General features: G+C 32.6%; 3 protein-coding genes across 5 annotated transcripts; 2 read left to right on the top strand and 1 right to left on the bottom strand.

Annotated features, from left to right (window-relative positions):
• Positions 1–7,227: 7,227 nt before the first annotated feature.
• Positions 7,228–9,015, top strand: LOC133031512 (uncharacterized). Its single transcript, XM_061105030.1, has 3 exons — positions 7,228–8,062; positions 8,169–8,770; positions 8,929–9,015. The coding sequence occupies exons 1-3, from the start codon at positions 7,228–7,230 to the stop codon at positions 9,013–9,015; spliced, it is 1,524 nt and encodes a 507-aa protein (XP_060961013.1).
• Positions 9,016–12,419: 3,404 nt separating this feature from the next.
• LOC133030798 (uncharacterized) lies at positions 12,420–13,573 on the top strand. 3 transcript variants are annotated; one of them, XM_061103685.1, is made up of 5 exons: positions 12,420–12,483; positions 12,736–12,826; positions 12,986–13,087; positions 13,183–13,354; positions 13,439–13,573. In XM_061103685.1, the coding sequence occupies exons 2-5, from the start codon at positions 12,786–12,788 to the stop codon at positions 13,532–13,534; spliced, it is 411 nt and encodes a 136-aa protein (XP_060959668.1). In that variant the 5' UTR covers positions 12,420–12,483; positions 12,736–12,785; the 3' UTR covers positions 13,535–13,573. The 3 variants fall into 3 exon arrangements, with proteins under 3 accessions (XP_060959668.1, XP_060959667.1, XP_060959669.1); XM_061103684.1 differs by having other exon boundaries at positions 12,426–12,483; positions 12,736–12,909; XM_061103686.1 differs by lacking the exon at positions 12,736–12,826 and having other exon boundaries at positions 12,437–12,483.
• Positions 13,574–20,585: 7,012 nt separating this feature from the next.
• Positions 20,586–25,871, bottom strand: LOC115723933 (uncharacterized mitochondrial protein AtMg00810-like). The gene is made up of 3 exons (XM_030653395.2): positions 25,820–25,871; positions 20,847–21,136; positions 20,586–20,765 (listed from the first exon to the last, which is right to left on the bottom strand). The coding sequence occupies exons 1-3, from the start codon at positions 25,869–25,871 to the stop codon at positions 20,586–20,588; spliced, it is 522 nt and encodes a 173-aa protein (XP_030509255.2).

The following is a 25,871-nucleotide window of genomic DNA, read 5'->3' as shown; positions in this document are numbered from 1 at the left end:
ACTTTGATCACATCATCTACTATGTATGCTGAGTTTGTTGCATGTTATGGGGCATCTTTGCAAGCTTTATGGTTAAAGAATTTGATTTTAGAGATACGAGTGGTTGATCCTATTTCCTCTCCTATACTAATCTATTCTGATAATAATATTGTTGTTTTCTTTTCAAAGAATAATGAGATCAGTAGTGCTTCAAAATATAAGGAAATAAAGTTGGTTAAGAAAGGAGACATTGTGATAGAATATTGAAAGACCAAGTTGATGTTTGCAGATCCTCTAACCAAAGGATTAAGTGTCATATTGTTTGATAAACATGTTTTTAATATGAGTATTTTTATAATCTTTTGTTCCTTTGGGTTAGTGGGAGTTTCTTGTTTTATCTTTTGAGATTACATTTATATGTAGTTTACTTGTTGATGTCATGAACTACTTTGTGGGCCAATACTTTTTGATTATTGGATGTTTATGCTTTCAGTTAGGCTTTGTTATATTCTCGAGAATAATTGAATTGAAAGCATATAGTTCATATCTTGTTGTGATTATTGTATTTTAAGTATATTTACTAAATGACAATGATATTTTGTTGGCTTAATGTTTTAAGCAAGTTTAATGACACTTACTTATTTATTAAGTAGTGTATGTTAAATTTCACTGGCTTATTTATTAAGCATCACGGTATCAGTGAAATTGAGGACTGATAAGGATATTATGTTATTTTGAATTGATCACATGTTGAACATAATTCCTTACCACACTACTAGACTTATTGACCATGTCAATTTAATACTTTGGTATTTGTGATTATGAATGTCTTTTGTTGAGTAAAAAACAATATAATTGTCATAGTTCATTATCAAAGGTTAAATTGGACCGGTATGTTGAGATGCTATCAGAGAACTATCATTTTTTAAAGTGGCCACAAATGTTTTCCTGTTGTTCAACCCATGAGTCGTTTTCAAACAAAATTATTTTGATATATAATATATATGTATTAAAATTAATGTAGCCCAAGTGGGAGAATGTTAGACTTTTTATTTGGGCTTACATTAACTTTTGTTGGTTTTATTAAAACTTGGGTTGATTGGATAGTTCTTTGCTGTGTTAGCCCATGTTGCCGGTGATCAATTGTTAATGGGCTTAGCATCTGTGTGTAAAGTCTAGGTGAAGCAGAAGTGTGGGCTTTTCTAGTTGACTGAAGCCTTTGATGAGCAGGCCCAGCCCAACTAGGGTTTTGTAGCTAAGTCCACTCCCTAACTCTATAAATACATATTGTCTCATCACAATTGTATACCTTATGATAATCAGATAAATAAACTGCTTCTGATTTAGAGATCTAGGGAGGAAGACTTAGTTGATAGTATTGCACTATCGAATTGAATTGAAGTAATTGCTATGGATCGAATTGAGGTGATTGCTATGGATCAATCAGGTACACATACCTAATTATTATATATTACTATTGTGTTCTATGTTATATACAAATAGATCTTGGGTTTATTATTAATTTTTCTAACACATAATTCAGGAGGTAATATTTCAGCTTGTTACAAATGTTGAGTACACCTGTTTGAAGAATTTTCACATTACGAATATATATTTTTTTAATTAGTCGATTGATAATTTGAAAAAATTGATTGTTAGTTGACAAACCCATAATTTTAATTTTTCTGTGTTGGGGTATCAATTCAAATTCCATATCGAAAGAATAGGTAAGATTTATCTTTAATATAAGTTAGACACAATAACACGACTTAAAAACTGCACAAAACAACTTAACTAAAAAAATGATACTACAATAACCTATATTTAAAAATATACACCCTTGCATTTGTTTTAAAAGAACTTCAAGTTCATAACACTAGAAAAAAGAAGTGGGATTCACATGATGAAATTCCTCCCTAGAAATATTAACCAGACTATTACAATCAATTCTAGTCTTAGAGGTTGAATCATTCCCTAAGGAGGTAAACACTTTTTTCAACAAGAACAAATATGATTTCTAATTTCCTCTCTCGACCAGGCAAGCCTATTATAAATATGATCAACTCACACACTATTAATCCAATCCCACTGATCTACATGGCCAACTTATCACTTATCATCCCTATATTTTCCAGTGATGCTAAAATAATTGTCAAAAGCAAAAACCCAAGGGTTAAAGCAATTCAAAGAGCCCTAAAAGTTCATTCCACTCTCGTCAGGACATATGGAAAGATAATATCCGAAGAATTTGGCTTCTACCCAGACTACCCATTTGCCAAACTGTTACACATGAAAAAATACATATTCATGCCAAAAAAGATGACAGATCTCTACTGGTATCTGCCAAGTTCATACACTATTGCGGTTGAAATCCTCACAATAGGGCTCTGGACATCAGTTCGTAGCTATATCCAATGCATGGACCTCAGACATGCCTACCAACATCCAATAGTTCAAACCATTGCCCGAATGGGACGCACTCCTTACACAAGAGTGGGAAAAGGTCCGCAACAAGAGACCCGTGGAACTCAATTGCCTAGCCACTGAAAACATGGCAAACCCATTGTGCTGCTTTACAATTTTGCTACTCAGGCTACATGTTAATCATGATTTGTCATTTACAGCAAGTGTCAAAATACACAAGTCAAGCGAACACCCACTTGTCGTGATAGGTAGCTCAGAAGCAAGAAAGCTGGAAAAACACTTGTTTTCCATTAACATGGTCATTCCATATGCCATCTGGCCAAAACCCAAAGATGATACACCATGGGAATATTATCCGCCAGAGTATATCTCCAACGACTAGAAGAAGATACGAATCATTATAAAAAACACTACGATGAGGAAAATGAGATTGACTATAATGATTCAATCTTCTAGGATTTGCAATACCCAGATACTGCTTGTAACTGCCCATTCTCACTCAATGACCCTAATGAAGAAATATGTAGGGGACTATCTATATCTCCACCTGTCAACAACAAACCTACTGCATCAATAAGTGGCAACAAAAGAGCAAGTCCTTAATCATCAGTGTGGCAAGAAGACGATAGTGACACAGAGGAGTACATGAATCTCAGTCCCTCACATGCAGGTCCGGCCCTGGGCATAGACGAGCTAGGCCCGCGCCTAGGCCCACTCATTTTAAGGGCCCAAATAAAAAAAAATTGTCTTTTAAAAATATACATATTTTTTTTAATAATTTTTAAAAAATACTATTTATCCTTATAGTAAGGGCCTAAAATTTCTTTTTTGCCAATAGCCCATTTCAACTCAGGGTCGACCCTGCTCACATGAGCCCATTAACAAAAATTGGTAAAACTCCTGAACCACTGCAAAGATGCTCATTTTTGTTTATGACGTGTTTGTCTTATGGCAATAATGAAGTGGACATGTGACTCCTAAAGAAGTCAGTCCATTGTTTCATGTGCCTTGACCGATGACTACTCACAAGACCAATAGAGATTCTTTCTCGTAACAAAATGACAACTAACGACTAGGATCCATTCAGACAACAGAGATTCCTCTAGCCATTTGAAAATTTTGTTTGTTTGTAGTTATAAAAAGAAGAGTTTGATATGTCAGAGATAATTCCTTATCTGCGAAAAGATGTAATTTAAGTCTTTAACGTTTTCTGTCTGTAATAATTAAGGTTTGTAGTATTTTCTGTTTGTTGAGGGCCTATATATACATGGCCTCTCACTTTCTGTTAAGGGCACAAGTTTTCGAATAATAAAAATCTTATCTATCTTTTCAAATATGTTTTTTTAAATCTCTTCTTCAGGCTATTTCTCTACTAGGGTAGATCATATAAATATTATCATTAGCTCAAAGATTACCACCCAAAAGCACAACCTACAAAGGCTAAAAGGAAAAGTCAACATTACGGAAAGCTTGAGTTTGATTAACTATATGGATTAGCGTTATATCTCTTTCTATCTGATATAACAAGTTAAAAAATAATAATTAGCATAGGGTTAGTGGAAAAAAATTTGTTGTCTCCAAATTGGTGTGTCCTCCCTATCCTCATCAATTGTTTCAGGACGCATCATCGATACTTTTATTTTACATGTATTAATTTAATTTAGAGTTTGTTAACGAATTTATTATATATTAAATAAGTATAAATAAGGGTAAATACCATTTTGGACCCTCTGTTTTACAAAAGTTACCAATGGGACCCTGTGTTTTGTTAAATGACAAAATGGACCCTGTATTTTTTAAAATAGTACAAATAGGACCATGAATTGATTTTTTGTCAAAATAAAGTTTAATTATAATCCGATCTAAAAGTGCTATGACAAAACTGTTTACATTTTTTGTATCTGTCACTACAAGAAAGGGGACCTTTTATCCCACTTTTTTAGTTAACAAAAATAAAAAATGGGATAAAAGATATATAAAGACTTTTTATCCCACTTTTAGATTTGGCGCCTCAAATATGCAGCAAATATTTTTTTAGACAAGGGCTCTGTTTGGTAGAAAGTTAAAAAAAAAATTAAAGGCAAAAAAATAATTTCAAGATTCGATTTTTATGAGTTTGCCAAACAGGGGATAAATTTTTTAGGGAAACCTTCTATCCCGGTTATTAGTTAAAAACCGGGATAAAAGGGTTTAGTGTGAAACCCTTTTATCCCGGTTTTAACTAAATAATCGGGATAAAAAGTCATCCCTAAAATCCCAAAACCTCAACCAGCTGCTCGATCGACATATCAGACGTACAACCCAGAAACCCTCTCGCCCAAACCCAGAAACCCTCGCCCAAACCCTCACGCAAACCCTCTCGCCCAAACCCTCTCGTCTAAATCCTCGCCCAAACCCAAAAATTAACCCCAGCCCAAACTCCAGAATTCCATCCACTCCAATCGACATTGGCGGCGCCGTAGAAGCTGATAACAGTTTGGTCTTTATTCCCAGGTTTGCTCTTTCTTTTTATTTCTTTCTATATTAATTCAGTTTTATTAACTGCAATGGTATTTGTGATCTGGTTAAAAGATTAATGGAGCTATAATGCCCAGCTCCCACCACAAACAGTTGATATTGAGCCTGAGTAGTTAAAAAATGAGCTAAGAAATTGTTATTTAGTTTCTAATTTTCAGTGGCCAAATTATAATATTGCTTGCTGGGGATTTTTAAAGAAGAGGGCTCGTTGGCAGTAGTCTATTATTTGGGATTGTCTTGGGGTTCCAAAGCATAAATTTAATTTTTTATTCTCTAAAGAAAAGATTGCGAACCCCAAATAGATTGTTTCAGTTTGGGTTCATTGCTATCATTTTAGCTTGCAATGTATCCAACAGCTTGCAATTAGTCTATTAAACTAATTTCACTTCATTATTTTTTAGGGATTTGATAGGCTTTAAGTTTTTTTTTTCCTTTTCCGTTAAATTTTCAATGTTTAAGATGGTCATTCCTATTTTCCTTTAGTTTTTAGTCGAAATGCTTAGTTAATGTATGTTTGATTGCTTAATGAGAAGATGAAAGTTCAGTTTTTGTTCTTTTTATCTATTATATTTTAATTAGTTAATTTTGGTTTGTGTTTAAATTGTTGGTGTAGGTAATTGGGAACAAGTGGGACACTTACCTTGATCTTCTCCAGGCTGATTATTCTGAAGGGTGAGTAGAATTTGAAGTTTATGATATATGTATGTACTTCTATTGAGCTTTGTTTTGCTAGAGTAGTAGAAAGGCTTACAATGTTAGAACCACACCACTTAGGTAGAACTCACCCCAAAAGACTAGCTTTAGAGAGATGAGAATACAGTCAATTTGGGATCCTAACATTCAACAACACTTAATCTTCTCTTATTGCTGTAATGATATTGTAATGTGTTTATCATAGTAAAAATTAATGTGTTTATATAAGTTTCAGCTTCCTAGGTTAATCAATTGGATTAATTAGAAGATGCAAGAAATCAATCCAAGCATCTTTACTTGTGCTATAAGTGCAAGTATTTACTATATTTGAAGGTTAGGAATGAAATTTTTTGCAACTTTAAAATTCCTTTAGTTTTTGTTGTAGGTGAGAGACATAAAGAGAGATGTATGTAATAAAATGATATAGTTGAATAAAAAAAAAAAGATAAATAATAAAAAAAAAAGATAAATACCAAAAAGTAGTAGTATAGGTCTTAGAAATAATTTTAGTGATCAAGTCTAACTATCAAAAATTAACATTTATTTTTCTTATGGCACTCATTGTTAACAACAATTTATTTACTTAGCTAACATTGGTTTATGTAATAGTTAGTAACTAATAGTCCTTGAAAAAGTCATTTTGAATGTGATGTAGGAGAAACTAATAAAATAAAATTAATAAAATTACAATTAGCTTATTATATATATATTTATTAGTAGATTAATTTAATTTAATTTAATTACAACAGATGATGAGACAAAGGTGAAGTTTCTGAAAAGCTTTCCAGGAGCTAAGACAAGGTTGGTTCTGTTCGCTGATATTTACACTCCTTATTTTACTAATTCTAAAGCTATTAGAGGAGTTTGAATATGTTAGATATTCATCCATAGTGAAGTAGATTCTGCGATATAAATGTACTGCGGTCGGATGGGTGACAATTATTATATTGTTAAATGCTATTTTGATTAATTTTTCTTGTTATCTGATTTACTTGCGTGCATTGTTAGATAGTTATTAAATTGAGAAATGTTGTAGAAATAGGGGAAACTATGGCCAATTTTTTTTAGGATTCTTAAACGAACATGTGTTTTAATATTTAATTACTAAGTGTGCTTAGGATTTTTCTAGCAACTTGTAAGTTTTTTATTTCAATCTTGTTTGTTAGGAATTTTATTTTTATTTTTAAAATGGATAAGTCATGGATGGAAGAGAAGAGAGAAACCCCACAATTCGTAGAAGGATTTAATAACTTTTTAGAGTTTTCCCTAAAGAATTGTAGCGATCCTGAAAAAATTCGCTGTCCTTGTATCGATTGTGGTAATATATCAAAAGGAAATATTACCATGTTAAAGAATCATGTATTTTGTCGTGGAATCGATAAAAGTTATACTAAATGGTATTGGCATGGGGAATCGATGAAGGGAGACCCATATCCGTTAGGTAGGCGAGGGGTCGATGATCATTTTGAAAGTAATGATTGTGATGATCATCCTACAGAATTGCTTGATGATGCTCAAGAAGAGTTTATTCATGATCCTGAAAAATTTGATAGCATGGTTGGAGATGCAGATAAGTCGTTATTTAGTGGTTGTGAAAAACGTTGACTATCAACTATGGTGAAATTTTATAACATAAAGGCGGAGAATGGAGTAAGTGATAAGTGTTTTAGTCAATTTCTATATGCTTTTAAAGAGATCCTGCCGATGGAAAATTGCTTTCCAGAGTCGACATATGAGGTGAAGAAAACTTTAAGTTCGATAGGGTTGAAGTATGAGAAGATTCATGCATGTCCAAATGATTGCATTTTATATCGTAAAGAGCATGCCCACATGGACACTTGTCCGGAATGTGGTTTGCCACGGTACAAGCCGAACAAGAGTAAGGATATCCGAAAACTTATTCCAGAGAAAGTCTTGTGGTACTTGCCTTTAATTCCGCGACTGAAGCGGTTCTATCGAAGTGCAGAAACTTCTGAAAACTTATTATGGCACGAGAAAAGGCGAGTGAAAGACGGTAAACTCCGACATCCTACTGATTCACAGGCTTGGAAAAAAGTAAATTATTTGAATCCAGACTTCGCAGCTGAACCAAGACATCTACGGCTTGGTCTATCAGCCGATGGAGTAAATCCACATAGATCTCTTAGCAGCCGACATAGTTCATGGCCTGTGTTTCTTGTTATGTACAACCTTCCTCCTTGGTTGGTGATGAAAAGGAAATTTACGATGTTATCGCTAATGATTTCAGGGCCTAAACAGCCAGGACATGATATCGATGTTTATTTGGCACCATTAGTTGATGACTTGAAAGAGTTGTACGAAGATGGTGTTGATGCATGCGATGGTTTTAAGAAAGAAGTTTTTAAGTTGAAGGTTGTGCTGTTGTGGACTGTTAGTGATTTCCCTGCGTATAGTAATCTATCAGGGTTGAGCACAAAAGGCTATGAAGGTTGTCCTATTTGTTGTACCAATACACGAGCTCGTCGGTTGTCAAATGGACGCAAAATGTGTTACATGGGCCATAGACGATATTTTCCCCTAAGTCACCCTGACAGAAATAAAAAAACAAGCATTTGACGGTACTGTAGAACGAGAAGTTGCACCTTTGCCACTTTCAGGGCGACAAATTCTTGAAGAAGTTGAGAAAATAGATTTCAAGTATGGAAAGGGCAAGAAAAAGAGAAACCCCAATGGATGTTTTCAAAGAAAATCGATTTTCTTCCGTCTTCCATACTGGAAAGATTTACTTGTTAGACATTGTTTGGATGTCATGCACATAGAAAAGAATGTGTGTGAAAGCATTGTCGGTACGTTACTTGACATCCCTGGTAAAAGTAAAGATGGTTTGTCTAGTCGTTTAGACCTTGTTGAGTTGGGTATAAGACACAGTTTGGCACCTGTGGATAAAGGCAAACGTACATATTTACCTCCTGCAGCTTTCACATTGTCTAAAGAAGAGAAACAAGCCGTATGCAACTCATTTGCAAAGATGAAAGTGCCTGATGGGTATTCATCTAACGTTCGAAACTTAGTGTGTATGGAAGAATTAAAGTTAATGGGTATGAAATCGCATGATTGTCACACGTTAATGCAACAATTACTTCCAATTGCCATTCGATCAGTCTTACCTAAAAAAGTTCGACAAACTTTGACAAAGGTTTGCATATTCTTTAATCAATTGTGTGGGAAAGAATTAGAAATGAAGAAATTGAATTCATTGCATGATGACATAGTTAAAACTCTATGCAATCTTGAAAAATATTTCCCTCCATCATTCTTTGATATCATGATACATTTGATGGTCCATCTAGTAAGAGAAGCGAAGTTGTGTGGGCCAGTTTGGGCGAGATGGATGTATCTATTTCAACGAAATATGAAGGTATTGAAAGGTTACGTGCGTAATCACAATCGCCCTGAAGCTTGTATGGTTGAGTGTTATATATCAGAGGAGGCAGTGGAATTTTGCACGGAGTACATAGCAGGAGTTGATGCAATCGGACTTAGCAAGCCACGAAATCATTCAAACGGGGTTGATAGAGGATTACGAGGGAAAGGATCAATGGTGACTGTATCTAGATCGGAATTGGATCAAGCTCATTTGCTTGTGCTTGAGAATAACCCTGAAGTCCAACCATATATAACGTAAGTTATGTATTTTCTATTCAACTTTATACTTTATATTCTTCTACTTCAAATGAAATTTGATATGACTTATACTATATCGTTTCAGTGATCACTTGGAATTATTACAATCAATGATTCCAACTAAGGTCAAGAATAAACAGAGATGGGTACTAGAGGAGCATCGTAAAACATTTATTGGATGGTTAACGAATACCATTCTAGCTATTTATCATGGTGTGTCAAAAGAGTTAGAATACATATCATTTAGACTAGATACTCAAGTAATAAAACATCATGCTTACAGTGTGGGGGGAGGGGAGATTTCATACAAAGGAAAGCGATGATGTTCGAACGGTTCAAAATAATGGAGTAAGTATTGTTGCAAAAGCAATGCATTTTGCATCAGCAAAGAACAAAAACCCGGTGCAATTCACTATGACATATTACAGGGTTGTTGATGAACTTTGGGAGCTTGATTATGGATTGCTTCGAATTCCACTTCTTAAATGCTCTTGGGTGGAGAATAAAGGCGGAGTTAGAACAGACGAACTTGGTCTCACTTTGGTTGATTTAAGCAAAAGAGGTAGCAAGAACGATCCTTTTATCATGGCTACCCAAGCGAAACAAGTATTTTACATAACTGATCCCATTGATTCTAAATGGTCAGTTGTTTTACGGACACCAGAGCGACAACATTTAGATAACGAAAATGAAGAAGAAAATGTTGATTTATGTCATGATAGTTTTGTTGATCATCAACGGATACACGAACAAGTCGATGAACTCAATGATACATATGAAGATGATGATGATGAATACATTAGAAGCGATGTTAGTGAAGGGATATGGGTTGATTGTGCATCATCTAAAAAGAAAAGAAAACGTGTTAAATGAGTAGGTATGATGTTTAGTTTACTAATAATGTGTTAATACAAATGATGTTTAGTGAGTAGGTATGATGTTTTCAGTATGATGTTTCCTACTAAATGATTTAATTAGTGTATCTCTTGCGGATGACAAAGCAAAAGGATGCAAGTAAGCCAAACGGACGAGGCAGGACAAAAAAGAATGACATCAACAATCTGAAAGCTCAAGGACACAAGACAAAACTAGAGTGGAATGAGAAAGGAGAACCTATAGGAACAGCATATGCAGATATGCAATCATGGATTGGGGTTAAAGCAAGATCTACAGTCCCTCTAACTTATGATGATTGGAGACATGTAGATTCGAAACTCAAGGAGAAAATATGGAAAGACACATACGTAAGACTTAATTTTTTTTTCAATATATATTTCAACACATTTAATTCAACACTGTTAATGGGTACTAATCAATTCTTTTTGTGATTTTAGGATGCTTTCGAGCTTCGAGAAACGTATAAGCCTAAACTACTATCAGATGCGGGGAAAATGATGAAAAGTTTCAAGAAGCTCCTGACCCGGACGATTATCCTCCCGATTGCTAAAAGTGGTAGGATAGAAGAACTTCGTGCTACTCCAGAGAAGTATCCAGAACTTAACAATGAAGACTGGAATGACTTTGTTCTAACTCGTCTTACCCCTGAATTTCTGGTACAATTCCACTTAGTAATCTTTGTTGATAGTTTATTTTATGAAATTATTTCTATTTTTGATTATATTGTGTAGGCTTTGAGTGAAGCGCAAGTCGCCAGAGCCAGGATGAATCTATCTCATCATCGTTCATCTCGTAGAGGCATGCCCAACGTCAAACAAGATTTGGTAAGTAGCTTGTATCACTTCTTTTACAATGTTAAATTTTAATCACGCCAATAGAATTTAATCTAGTTTTTATATATAGAAAAAAGAACTCGGTGTTGACAATGTTGAGAGATACCAACTCTGGATGAGAGCACGGACAAAGAACAATATTTTGATCGCAGAATATGACAAGGAAATTGAGCAGAAAATAGTAAGTATGTCAATTATGGTAAGAAAAAACAATAACATTTATTTTTGTTACTAACTTTGTCATTGGTTTGTTTCATAGAATGAATTAAAAGAGAAAGTTAGTACTGGTGAAATCGAAGCTAAGGGTCGGAATGATATCTTAACGCAAGCTTTAGGCACACCTGAGCACCCAGGTCGTGTTAGAGCTGCTGGGTATGATGTTTCTTTAATTGAGTCATATTACTTCTTTTTTTTTTATATATATATTTAGAGTCTAACTAAGTTGGTACATTATGTTGCAGGTCATTTGCCAAGATTTCTACCATGTTTGGTAGAACTCAAAGAAAGAAAAGAGTTGAGGTCAATGTCGATAGTGAACATGTCGCTGAAATCAAAAGATTAAAAGTTGAAATTAAAAGGCTAAAAGCACAAAAAAATGCACAAACAGAAGAGCTTCAAGCCTTAGACAATGAATATAGAAATGAACAGCGACATGAAGACCAAGAACCGACCGACATCTATGAAGAACAAGAACAACCCTTGGCAAATGAAGACCAAGAACCGACCGACATCTATGAAGAACAAGAACAACCCTTGGAAAATGAAGACCAAGAACCGAGTGGCAACTATGAACACCAAGAACCGAGTGGCAACTATGAACACCAAGAACCAATGGACTATGAGGATGTAAGTCAATGTGTAAAATTATGTTCGGATAACATTGACAATGTTGTGGCTGAGGGTGTCATAATTGAGGCGGTTGGTTACTTTTCATATCATGGTGACATAATTACAAATGATTATGCACGGGTTCAAATCACACAAGTTATTCAAGGGGAAGCTGAAATCCCATATCCAAGAGGTGCAATACGCTATGTTTGTGATGCATGTAACAAATTGGTTCCTTGGCCTAGGGAATTGATTTTGACTGAAGAGGTATGGAATAATTTACTTGTATTTACATTAATGTTAAATTATATATGAATTGTATTACAATTTTACTTGTAATTATGCAGGATCCTCTAATTAAGAAGTTTCATATTTCAAACCACTCAAAGGGAAAAGAAAAATGGAAAGAAAAAGAGAAGGAAGTGGAACATCTTGATTCCACTAAAACTTATGAGTCATTCAATGAGAAGGTCCTTAACAAGACTCGTACTTCTCTTCTGTCCAAGTTCTTGGAATTTATGAGAGTAAAAGGTCAAAATAAGTACGTGAGGGTTCTGGTCAATCCATCCTTATTCTACCACCTTCACATCTACATAAATTATGAAGATGTCATACAATTGGCCACCCAAGATGAACTTACGGGTTCAGCTATGTTATTTGGACTAAGGTATTTCATTAACTTTGATTAATATATCATATAGTCATATATTATGTTAGTGGAATTTGAATATCTTAGATATTCATCCGTAGGGAAGTAGGTTCTGGGTTTGATTGACTGTGTGGAGATATAAGGAAAAACTCTACCCATATGTTGTATTGCTATGCACTTAAAAAAATTTCGGGAATGTTATGGAAATAAGGGAAACTCTGCCCATTTTTTTTTAGGACTCTATTTGATTTTTTTTTCTTTTTTAAACAGATGCATTTGGGAAAATTTAAATCAAAGACAAAAAGAGTTATACAAGTTTTATGATGTCGAGCTTCTTAGTTATAACAATGAGCAGGACAAGGTGATAGCCATCAATCAATTATCAATTTGGTTAAACACTATGACTCATGTAGAACAATATTATTTTATACCATGGAACATAGGGTAAGAATCACACATCTCTTTCACTTTCCCTATGATATTTATTTTTATATTAATATAACATTGTTACTTTTTTCAGCAAGCATTGGATGTTGATTATAGCAATGACATCGGGAAGAGTTGTATTCTTAAACCCGCTTAAATCTAAAATCCCGTCAGACATTGCTCAGATGATAAAGGCGTAAGTTTAGAACTTTAAGTTATTCATTCTAATATAAACATCAATTAATAAATTCTAAATGCTTAAATTATAATTTTTTTTAATGTCTTTAACAGTGCATATGCAAATATTAGTTCAAATGCTATTGTATTTGGCAAAAATGGACCGGAGATATGGACCTTTGCTTGTCCAAAGCAACCATACAATTACGAATGTGGTTACTATGTACTAACTTACATTCGTGATATGCTTCAACATTCAAATCCCATTGAAGCCATAAAAGCAAAAGTAAGTATATACTCATTTTTACTATAAATACAAACATATAAAAGTATTATCTTCTTAATTAGTTTTTTTTTTTTAAATTGACAGTTTGGCGGCCTATCCCAATATTCTGAGGACGATCATCTCTTACCGCTTCGACAACAGTGGTTAAGTCAATTGCTTCCCTTGATATATAAAAATTAACTAGTAGTCTTTTATTGTATTTTTTTAGACAATGTGTAGTATTTAGATTAGAGATTTATGCATAATATGTAAAGTGTTATTTAGAATTGAACTTACAAATTATTATTATTGTTATTAAAAATGATATTAATCATTTATTTTAAATTAAGTTTTTTTTATACATACTCTGTATAATTATAAAAATAAAAATTATATTTATTATTATGGAAAAAAAATAAATGAAATGAAATGTAATAAAATTAATAGAAAAAAAATAAAAAACCTATACATTTCAAATTAAAGGTCACTTTTTATAAAAAATAAAAAATAAAAAAATAAAAAAAAAAGTGGGATAAAATGCACCTTTTTATCCCAGTTTTTTCATCAAAAGTGGGATCAAAAGTACCCTTTTATCCCACTTTTCTCTAAAAACCGGGATAAAAGGGGTACTTTTTATTCCGGCTTTTTCTAAAAAATCGGGATAAAAAGTACCCATTTTATCCCGGTTTTTTAAATACCTTTTATCCCACTGGCATACTACCCGGTTTTCATATTAGCGAAAACCGGGATAAAAAGCCTTAAAAACCGAGATAAAAGGCCTTTCCTTGTAGTAGTGTGTTCTTATTAAGCATTGTCTTCAAGTTGGTTGTATTAAAAAAAAAGTTGTCAAAAATTAAGCTCAGGGTCCTATTTTTACTATTTTAGAAAATACACGGCCCATTTTGTCATTTAACAAAATACAGGGTCCAATCTGTAACTTTTGCAAAACACAGGGTCCAAAATAGTATTTACCCTATAAATAATATGTACTAAAATAATTGGTAGAATAGAAAGGGCACACTAATTTGGAGACACCAGATTTTCTTTCGTGTTTAGTGGGGGCATATAACTTGATAGCTAGCTTGAAGTAAGAACCGGTCGTTGAATCAATTCTTCCAAAAGGTGTTATTAATTGCTTCCAAAAATTATATCACAAATAATTATAGTTATATATATATATATATTCTTCTTTTTTTTTCCATTGTTTCCAATCACAATAGGAAACCCTAAATATCTTTCATGCATGATAGCGGCAGTCCACCAACCTCAAGATCCGTTTCAAACTTTCACTATCTTCCTCATCACTTACATTATTATTAATTAAGGACTAGAGCCCTTGACTTTTTCAAACCAATTAATCTTTTGATCAGAATCTTCTTTATATTTATTGAAAATACGTTTCAATTCCCTATCATATGATCCTGAACTCTACTAATTCTAGTAAAAGCCTTAAAAATATGTTTCCACATATTTATGATACTGTAACATAGCCCAATCAATTAGGAACACCTAGCTCATATATCAAGCTGATCATATTTATATATATAAAATGAAAAATATATCACGTCACTAATTAATTCATGGCAAACATGATCGACTTCTATTATGCACAAGAGAGAAGAGACAAGGAATAGTCTATATATTTATAGTTATAGGTATAGATACAGCCACAGAACAATCAATATAGTTAATAAAATTATTCTTATGCATAATATATATAGTCAACGAAATTCCAAATAATTTTATGGAATTCTTTTGTAGCTTTGTCTAATAAGAGGGTCTACATACATATGTCTCTCTCTCCTCGCATCAATTAATAATTTTTTTATTTTATTTTATTCTTATTTACATTTACCAATTCTATATTTTCATTTCGACTATAACCTAATGTAAATGTAATCTAGCTAGAAAAGGAGAGATCGAAGAAAACGAAATTCTATTCAAATATAAGTTAATTTTTTAAGTAATTTATTGTACCTAATTATAACTAGAAGAGAAGTACATGTGTACTTTTTAAACTATTGTATTGTTATTATAAGGCAAATATAAATGAAGTTAAATTAATTAAGAAAAGGCACGCATTATTAATTATCACCAAAACTATTGTATATATTATTACTACACACCCTAATACATGTCTACCAAGCTTTAATTTTAAGATAGAATTTTGATAATTAGTTGATATATAGATGTTACTTACACTCTAATAGAACCCGGATTATTAATGCAGGTGGAAATTGTAAATTTTATTGAATGATAAATATAATATAAATAGGTGTATGTATATTGTAGGGCAAAGTTGGAGGAAAACAAGAGCAACGTGGTGTGATGGGATTAAGAGTAGAAGCATATATCATGAGAATACAAAAACATGTGATTTGCCTTAGTTTGGTGCATGTGACTGATTGTGATCTATGAGGACACGTGGTGTCAGGTCATTCGTATACCCCACATTATTATTATTATTTGTGGGTTTGTTTTGGATGGAAATGGAATAATATCTATATCAAATTAAAAGGGTATCATGAGGAGAGACCAAATTAATAACCGAATCAAGAACTATTGCAAATTAAAGTGTACAGTACTCCTCTCTAGCTACTCTCAAGTCTCATCATCATCATCAGAGAGTTTTATTACAAATATATATTTGACAATTGCATGCACCCTTCACCCTTGCATAATTACAAATATCATTTTTTTTATTATTTCTCCCTTTTTGTGGGCCATCCAGAGGAAGAGACTTGCAATGCCATGGTAAACTTCCTTCCTAGTATATATTGTAGGAGAAGAGAGAGAGAGAGGGAATTGATGGGTCACGGGATTACACTTTAGTTTAAGCAAAGGAAAGTCACTCTCACCACTCCCAAAGACAGAGCGAGAGTAGAGTTCAACCATGCAATATATATATAGGGATATAATTTTGTCCTGTTATTGTACTTTCACGGATTGTAATCCGTGATGTACGACAGCCGTCAGATGAGGGAGTTATTTGATCTGACGGTTGAGATTAATCTAGAGGTGTAATTATGGTTAAAAAGTAAAAACGCACCCTAATACTCATTTAATGTATCTTAAAACTCATCTAATATATCACGGAATATTCCGTAAAAGTACATTACGGGACAATCATATCCCGTGAAAATTGCATATATAAATGCAGACTCATCTATATATATAAATGTAGGGACACGATTTTGTCCCGTGATGTACTTTCACGGAATGTATTCTGTGGTACATTAGATGGAGCTCGTGGTACATTAAATGAGTGTCAGGGTACGTTTCTATTTTTTAACCCTAATTACCCCTAGATCAATCTCAGCCGTCAGATCAAATTAGTCCCTCATCTGACGGCTGCCGTACATCAGAATGTATTCCGTAAAAGTATAATCACGGGACAAAATCATATCCCTATAAATGTAAGAGTATTGTTATTATTGGGCACTCTACTTGACACTACTATTTCTTAAAAATTATTACATATATCATCATTACCTATATTAATAATAATATTTACACGTAGATGCTTTAAATATATATTTGTATATATGCCACATACACAAATTTTGATATTCATGAGTGACTAACCAACTACCACCTTTTTCCAGCCTTCTTCCCCTCTTATTTTATTGGCCCTCCTGGGACAACTTTTCAAGATATGCTGTTACTATAAAGCTGCTTTCATAATGTATATACATATATATATATATATATATACTAGGTGAATGTACGTGTCGAGCCATGTATGGCTAATTTCATTTAAGATTTTAGTCTTTTTAAGATTTTAAATATATTTTATTTTTAAAGATTACAAATTTTTTTCTTGAAAAAATTAAATATTTATATTTGAAATATCTTTATATTTGAAAAAATTAAAGATAGAAATGGTATTTCTGCTAAACCATGACACTTGAATCATCGGGGCGAATTAACACCAACCAATAAGAAAGAAAAAAAACAGAGAACGGTTTCAAGGTGGAGTATTGTGTTTAATATATGAGTTTGCACGATCAGATTTAGAACAATTACAAATAATGAGAAAGTAGATACAGAATTAAATCTAATCAAATTTAAATTTAAATGGTATATGATTTAGATATTTTTAATTAATCTATTTAATATTTAATAATTATTTAGTCAAAAAAAATATCTACAAACATCATAGTGAAAAAAATAATAACAATAAAAAAATAGTTATCCTTATATGATAGAAAAATAGAAAAATTAAATTTTATCATCAATTAAAATTAATAATTATACCTGTATAATTAATAGGTTAAAAAAAAGAGTAATGACGAATAACATCACATTATGCATCGGAATCAAAAAAATAAAGATTTTTTTTAAAAAATAAATAAAAAAATTATTAATATTCTCCCTATATAGGTTTATTAGAATTTAGAGAGATATGTGGCTAAGATAATTTTTTTAATTTAAAAATAGATTATTAATATTTAAAAGATTATTTAATTTTTTGGGTTTAATTATTGGGTTTATTTATTAACGGGAGATAAAACCTAATCGTTAAATTTAACAGAATATTCTTTTATATTCTGTTAAACCAAGAAATGCCGTTAGATATGCACTTTTAATATATAAAGATATATATATATATTCTAATTTATGATTAATTGTCTTAATTAACGTATTATTCAATTAATTATATATTTATATAGGTAGTTACGTACATAATAAAGTATGTAAATAATGATATAAAAGTATTTTGTAAGCGGTATAAATTTAATATTTATTTTTAGCGACATAAATACTTAATATTTATAAAACTGTAATTTTTCTGCAGTTTCCTCAATACAGATTATATTTTGAGTTTATTAAAAGAACATTTAGAAGTAACTGATACTACATATTTTTGTATCCTGTTTAAGACAATAACTAATAAAATTAAAAGAAAATTACAATTTTACAAATACTAAGTACTTCTGCTGCTAAAAATAAACATTAAATTTATGTAACTTACAAACTTAAAATTTGAAGTAATTATTAAGGGAGACACACTAACTTAATTATTTACCAAACTGGATATCTATTATGATGGAATGGTTACTGCTATTTTGTTATTGTTATGAATAATAATAATAATAATAATAATAATAATAATAATATATAAACTGGTTAAATTAAACACTTGTATGGAATTTAGGGTGGCCCGCTTTGTTAAAAGGAAAAAATTAAAGAAATAATTCTTGTACTTTTGCCAAGTAAATTAATATGGTTGATAGTAAAGTTAAAGTGTAGCTAGTAGTAGCAGTAGTGGTCCAAATTAATTGATTTTTTTTTGGGTCTATTGGCCAAAAATACACAGGCTATTTCATGAAAATAGCCACTTTTCCTATAAGATGAACCTGTATGTTTGTGCATATGCATATTACATATATCCAAAATCAACATTCCACAGTTGACGTACCAAAGAAAGAAAGAAAATAATAATAATAATAATAATTAATCCAAAACATTATAAATAAATAAATAAATAAATATATACTGAATATTATTCTAGAGAAACACTTTTAATTATTAAAAACGCATGCAATGCGTACACTGATTAATTAATTCATTTATAAATAGCAGAGTTGTTGGATTTGATGTCATGAATGTTGGAATACTATAAATTATAGCTAACTCCGTATAATCTAATATAACCCATATATATACCTTCTTATAAATACATATATATAAATAAATAGTAGTAGTACTTTTTCTTAAATAATAGTTTTACACCTGAAATATGTAAGGGAATTGAATATATTGAATAATAATACTACCAGAAACATTATATATAAAAGGTTTCTTTTAAAAACAAATTATAAAATAAGTCTCATAAAGGAGCTCCCTATATATGACCTTGTGATTTTAGTGACTGGGTTGGATTGGATGAGCACCCGGAAACTGAAAGGGTTAGTAATCGTTTACTATGCGGCGGTTGTATACTATCAGGGGTTGTGTATGGGATTTGATTCAATATCGAAATTTGTGTGTTTCTTAATTAAAAGAGAAATGCTAAAGTGTAATCATGTTGGTTATAATACTTTTATGAGGTGTAATATCTCTATCAGGGTAATTTCATTTTTTTGAAGTTTAGAAAGATAGAGAACGAAAGAAGAAAGAGAAAAACTCAAAAGAGATTACAGACCTTGATTATATACAATACAAGAAAGAGAATAAAAATTAGGGGTGTGCATAAATCGATCCAATCCAATGAGAACCGACCGATCCAATTACAACCGACCGACAAACATTGGATATCCAATTGTGATCGGATCGGATTGGATGTTATTTTTAAATATCCAATTGGATCGGATCGGATGGTGGATGGGGTGTCTAAAAATCCAATACATCCAACATCCAATCGAACTAATTAGTATTTTCATTTAGTTTGGATGAGTAATTAGATTTTATATTGTTATACGTCAAATTTATATGTATATATGAAAATTAACATTAAAGTTTTACTCTTTTTTTCTTGGATTGGATGGATCCAGTCTGATCCAATACATACTGGATCTAAAATATTGGATGGATCCAATCCGATCCAAAAAATATTAGGTTTAAAATATTGGATAAACCCAAATTAAATAAATAAATATATATGAAATACATCCAATGGATAGAACCGATCCAATCCAACATCCAATGGATGTTGGATCGATTGGATGATGAAATTAATTGGATCGGATCGGATGGTAAAATCTAACATCCAATATATGATTGGATCGGATCTGGATAGGCCTAAAAACATTGGATGTGATCCAATGAACACCCCTAATAAAAACCTAACTAACAGTACATCTCAGCAAGATACTCTAACCAAATTGTAACTGATTAAAGCTAACAGATTCCCATTCTTAACATCCCCCTTCAAAATGATTGTGGTAGGAGAAAACACACTGAGTTTGTCAAGAAGAAAAAAATTTGAGAGCTGGAAATTGGTTTTATTAAGCAATGATCAGCAACTTGATCCAGAGCATGGGACATATGTTGAACACGAATGTTACCCTAAAGCACCTTGTCTCGAACAAAGTATAGATTGATCTCGATGTGCTTGATGCGTGCGTGAAGGACAATTAGCAGCCATCATGACAGTACTCAAGTGTAGTCACACCAAATCGTAGGAGGTACAAATAAAGGAAAATAAAGTTCTCGAAAAAGAGATTGAATCCGCGTGACTTTAGTGATAACACTTGCAAGACTACGAAACTCAGCTTCAGTAGAAGACCGAGAAACAGTAGACTGCTTTTTAGACCCCCAGGAAACAAGTGTAAGTACACACAAAACTCAGTTGTAGACCACGATCATCGAGATCCGAATCCCAGACTGCATCACAAAAGGCCTCAAGATGAAAATGTGAAGCTTTAGAGATGAGTAACCCAAAATCAAGTGTTACAGCCAAGTATCTAAGAATGCGCTTGACGGAAATCTAATGTAAGGAGAGCGAATTATGCATGAATTGATACACTTTGTTAACACTATAGGCAGTGTAAGGCCTAGTAATAATCACATATTGCAAAGCACCAACAACTGATCGATTAAGTGTAACATCAGTAATAGGATCACCCTCATATAAAGATAATCGAAGACTATCATTTATTGGGGAGTTTTGAGAATTGACTCCTTGCATTTGGAATTTGTGTAAAAGATTGTTCAGGTACTTCGTTTGAGATAATAGAATTCCATCTTCTATTGAAGTAACTTGAATACTGAGGAAGTAGTCTACAAGACCCAACTTTTTGAGAGCAAAGATCTGACCCAGTTGAGAGATAAGAGTAGAAACAATCTTATCATGACTGCCTATGACAAGAATATCATCAATATACACAAGCACATCAGTGCAATGTGTTGAAGTTTCTCGGATAAACAATGAGTGATCACATTAAGTAGACACAAATCCAAAATTAAGTAAGGCTATGGATAATTTCTCAAACCAAGCTTGTGAAATTTGTTTGAGACCATAAATAGTCTTTTAAACTTTGCAAACTTTGATAGGATGCAATGGATATCAAAAAAAAATTGGAGGTTGAACCCTATATCTCCTCATTTAAGTCACTATTAAGGAAAATATTGTTGACATTGAGTTGTCGAATCGACCACCCTTTTGTAATTGTTATAGTGAGAACTATAATAATTCATTCCTGTTATGTCCCTACACACAGCAGAAAGAATCAAAGAAAAACCCAAGGTCAATTTAGACCTTTTTAACCCAGTCAAAGCTTTGTTTGACTCCCTGTATATAAGTCCAAACGACGGCCCTTTCCCTACTGCTACAAGTCGTTTATATGTTATTCAGAATCCTTAGAACGCATCAGACATATATACAATCTTCTTTATTTACTCAAACACTCAAACAGCTCATTAAATACACAACCCAAAAAACCCTAGCAGCTGCCTCCTCCTTTGATGCTCTTCTCTGAAGAACACAAAGGCAGCCACAATATTGCATGTAATACCCGATAAAAATATACATATATTTTAAATTTTATTTGTTATACAATTTGTATAAGAATAAGTATTTTATTTATTTCTACTAATAGTGAATAGAGATAATTGTTTAGAATAGTATTGATAGATTTCTAAACATACTTGAAATTATAGTAAATGTCAAGGTAAAATTATGGTGTTTTTACGAATTAGGATAATTACTCAATTAAAGCCCAATATGAAAGTATATTAGAGTTTTATAGATTATTTAGTGGGTTTAATTTATTCTATGAGTGAATTAAATAGCATTATAATGGAATTAATGTTAAAAAAATTGGTAGGTTGGATAAATTCGCAGTATTAAAAACTGTTTTAGTAAAATGATCATATCTAGAGTTTTAGAGCTCCGATTGAGGTGATTCTAGTGGCGTTGGAAAGATAATTCAAAGATCTATAAATTCTATAGAAATAGTTGTATCATAATTCGGAAGTTTTCTAGGTGAAAACGGAGCCTAAAGTTACGAGATAGAGAACTTATTTTTAAAATTTAAAAATTAGATATTTGTTGATTTAATAATATTTTAGCATTTTATTATATATTATTATTTTTAGTTAACCTAATACTCAGTACATATTTTTTTATCAAATCATAAACTATCATAGTTTTAGTTTTCCTTTCCAAACCAATTAGTCAAAGCTTCATTCTTCTTCATGGTTGCTCCTCTCAAACCTTCCACACTTCTTCTTATTTTTCTACCTTCATTCTTAAAACTTTGGATTTTTAATCAAGGCTTGCGGAGTTGAGACATCAAATAGAAAGTTGTGAAGAGGTATGAAATATTTTCTTGCTCAATAATGCTAAATATTATCTAAGGTTCGGACCTATTATATTTTTCGTTTTCAGAAAAACAAGTTTCAGTAAAGTTATGATATCTCTCTTGATATTGATCCGTTTTTAGAGATTTTTGTATCGTTGGAAAGCTTATTCAATGATCTAAAATTTTTATCAAAAAACAAATAACCAATTTGGTGTTCTTCTAAGTCGAAAATTATCATCTTTCTGCTATTATTGTAATTCGTTTTCTTTATATTTCCAAAAAAAGCACTTTCACTAAATACAATAACTCTCTCAATTCTCATCTATTTTTAATGATCTATATGTGGTTTTAAAGATTATTCAATTTCTCATAAGTTTTATGAAGAAACTTTTTGTTAATTTGAAGTCATACTATGTTAAAAAGTTAGTTTTTTTTCAATATCATGTGATTCATTTCTAGAATCTTATTCTTGCAAAACTGTTTTGGTAAAATTGTAATATCTCTTTGAATATAATTCCAATTTCAAAGATTTTAGTATCATTGGAAAGGTAATTTCATTTCCTAAAACTTTGATGAAGATGTTATCTTCTAGTTCTGAACCATTCAATGCCAAAAGTTTGTATTTTTGCTATGTCGTGTCATTCGTTACTCCGTATTCTTTCTCATAAATAGTTTCCGTAAAACAATCATAACTCCCTCAGTTTTAATCCATTTTTAATGATCTTTATATCATTGGAAAGATAATGAAATTTCCTATAATTTTTATGAAGACAACTTTCACTGAATTAGTATAGTTGTTGGTCAAAAATACTAATCTTTCTGCTGTACTGTAAGAGTACGAATTTTAATGTTAGGGCCTTGAACCATGTGTTGTTATAGGTAGTAGTGACGAGATAACAAGTCTTAAGCAGTGGGATTTGAGGATCTTGTCCTCAACAAGAAAATTCATTGAGGTGCTTGGAGTAGCAAGAAGGTGTTCTTAACAACTGAGGTAAGAAGAGTGGACATCTGTGCACAGGGTGTATGTTGAAACATACAACTGTATTATTGGTTTGTATTTACATGTTTTATTCTATGGTAGATTGTTGTTTTATGCTAATGTTACTAGTGTGTGATAGTGATAAGGCTTTTGACTGTTTGTGTGAGAATAGCACTTATAGGGTAGGTTTTCTGCTGCTGGTGTGAGCATAGCACTGCAGGATATATTTTTGGCTGCTTGTATGGGTTTACTTGCAGGTTATCCTATCATGAGTGAGTACAACTTGTGATAAGGGATTGCACTATTGGATGCCGAGTGTGAGAACATCACAAGGCAGGGCAAGTTACACTTCATGTCTGATCAACATGAGTGGGAGTAGATTATCGTATGTGAGGACAATGTGCGATAAAATACTATGTGTTATGTGTCTGAGTATAGCATGCATGTAGATTACACTGTGATATGATGTTGTATTGTATGTGAAAATAATATGTGATATGACATGTTGTTATATCTATGCAAGTATGGTATGAATTGATTTGATGTTGTGATATTGTTATACTTATGACTATGTTATCTAGTTTTTTTTTTTGGGGGGGGGGGGGGGGGGGTTATGTCCTACATAGCTCTTCTTACTGGGCGTTAGCTCACAGGTACTCTGTGTGCATGTAAAGACAAAACTAAACAGTGAGGATGGCGAGCTCGAGGCATGGATTACATGTTAGGAGATTGTCACGATGTTTTGGTTTAAGAATATTTCTTTAAAGATTATGGCTCGATTACTTTTGTGATAATTATTGTTTAAAAATTTGTAAATGAATCAAGTGTTTTTGTTTTAAAATAATGAGATCTCATGCTTTAATTATTTTCAATAAATTAGTTTATTGTTTTTATTACAAATGGTATCAGAGCCTTGACCCAGCCGGAAGTGTGGTTGACGAGGACGTCGGACCCTGTAAGGGGGTGATTGTGACAGTCAGTAGTCTCGTGATCCGTAAGGGGAAATACCGGGTAAGCTGTGCAATCCCACATCGCCTGGGGAAGGTCAAGTGGGATGATTCTGAGACTGTGTAGGTATGGGACTGCATAGTTGAAGAGAGCTTAAATGGATTGATTGGTATTACCTATATCAACAAGGTGCATCTTGTTTTTCGGTAGCCCATCTCGAAAGAACTCCACAGTTAAGCGTGCTTGGCTTGGAGCAATTTCAAGGATGGGTGACCTCCTGGGAAGTTTTCCCAGGATGCGTGTGAGTGAGGACAAAGCACGCTGGAAACACTCGTGTTGGTCTGTAGGGTCAGTCATCAATCCAGGAAGCAGCCAGAGTGGCGTACTCGTGTTCCGTGGGTGGAAGGACCCAATGGAGGCTTGAAGCGGGGACGTTACATTGCACACCAATATCAACCCAGAAACAAACCCCTTTCCCAGACCGAATCAAACCCCAAAAATTGTATACACAAACAGATAAATAATCGTAAATGTAGAAAAGAGAAATGGAGAGAACACACCAAATTTTTGGTTCCCCAGAATTGTGCTAGGTACGTCCTCTTCGAGCTCGCCTCGTTTCTTTATGGATCTTCAATGATCAAAAGATTACAATGGCTGGGATTCCAAACACACAGGTATGAATTGGTAATCCGAAATATTTACAGTATTTTTCTCCTCTCTTTTCTCTCTCTGTTTTCTCACTTAAAATCAGTACTAATTGTTCTTCTTCTCCTTTCTTTTGCATGAACGATCTCCTTGGCATTTTTGGATATCCGAACCCTAACCCTAGGGTTCCAAAGCTTACCCCACTGTAACCTTCCTCCAAAGAACTCAATCTGATTTCTATAACAATCTGTATACTGATCTGGTTTTCTTGTTGTATATTTTGATATGGAGTTGTGTTGTAATCTGATGTTGTATTTTAGCTTTATATATGTTGTAGTGGAACACAGTGAATCAGAGAGTTAGTTATAAAGTTCTAACAAACTTTATAACTAATTAATGACCTGTCTAGGTTAATAGAGGCCAAAGGACCCCTTCGAATTAATTGCTTATTGTAATCTATGTGTATTTGTAAATCTGAACAGTGTGCAAGAATATGGGGATTTATTTCAACAAGAACAATGCAAATGGTGATAGATTTTATAACAGGGCTAAAAGTCTCATTGAAATCAAATCCCGCCTGTTGATGAAAGCCTTTAGCCACTAAGTGTGCTGTGTATCGGGATACATTGTAATCTGGATTTTTCTTGATCTTATGAACTCACTTACAATCAATTGGGACATCATGACCTTCACGAAGATTAACAAGAACCCATATCAT

The sequence above is a fragment of the Cannabis sativa genome, chromosome 9 (assembly GCF_029168945.1).
Source record: "Cannabis sativa cultivar Pink pepper isolate KNU-18-1 chromosome 9, ASM2916894v1, whole genome shotgun sequence".
NCBI lineage: Eukaryota > Viridiplantae > Streptophyta > Magnoliopsida > Rosales > Cannabaceae > Cannabis > Cannabis sativa.
Note: the sequence above shows the minus strand (reverse complement) of the source record. Positions and strands in the feature narration are given on the sequence as shown.

Bases quoted from the DNA above. Each gene is read 5' to 3' on its own strand.
- LOC133031512 (XM_061105030.1), top strand. From the start codon at position 7,228: ATGGTGAAATTTTATAACATAAAGGCGGAGAATGGAGTAAGTGATAAG. The intron at 8,063-8,168 runs GTTGTCCTATTT...TCACCCTGACAG, and splicing joins GAGCACAAAAGGCTATGAAG to AAATAAAAAAACAAGCATTT. The intron at 8,771-8,928 runs GTTTGCATATTC...CCATCTAGTAAG, and splicing joins TTCGACAAACTTTGACAAAG to AGAAGCGAAGTTGTGTGGGC.
- LOC133030798 (XM_061103684.1), top strand. The intron at 12,910-12,985 runs GTAAGAATCACA...TACTTTTTTCAG, and splicing joins TTTATACCATGGAACATAGG to CAAGCATTGGATGTTGATTA. The intron at 13,088-13,182 runs GTAAGTTTAGAA...TGTCTTTAACAG, and splicing joins ATTGCTCAGATGATAAAGGC to TGCATATGCAAATATTAGTT.
- LOC115723933 (XM_030653395.2), bottom strand. From the start codon at position 25,871: ATGATATGGGTTCTTGTTAATCTTCGTGAAGGTCATGATGTCCCAATT. The intron at 21,137-25,819 runs GTAAGTGAGTTC...TTCTTGTCATAG, and splicing joins TCATGATGTCCCAATTGATT to GCAGTCATGATAAGATTGTT. The intron at 20,766-20,846 runs GTGATTATTACT...TCCTTACATTAG, and splicing joins TTGTTGGTGCTTTGCAATAT to ATTTCCGTCAAGCGCATTCT.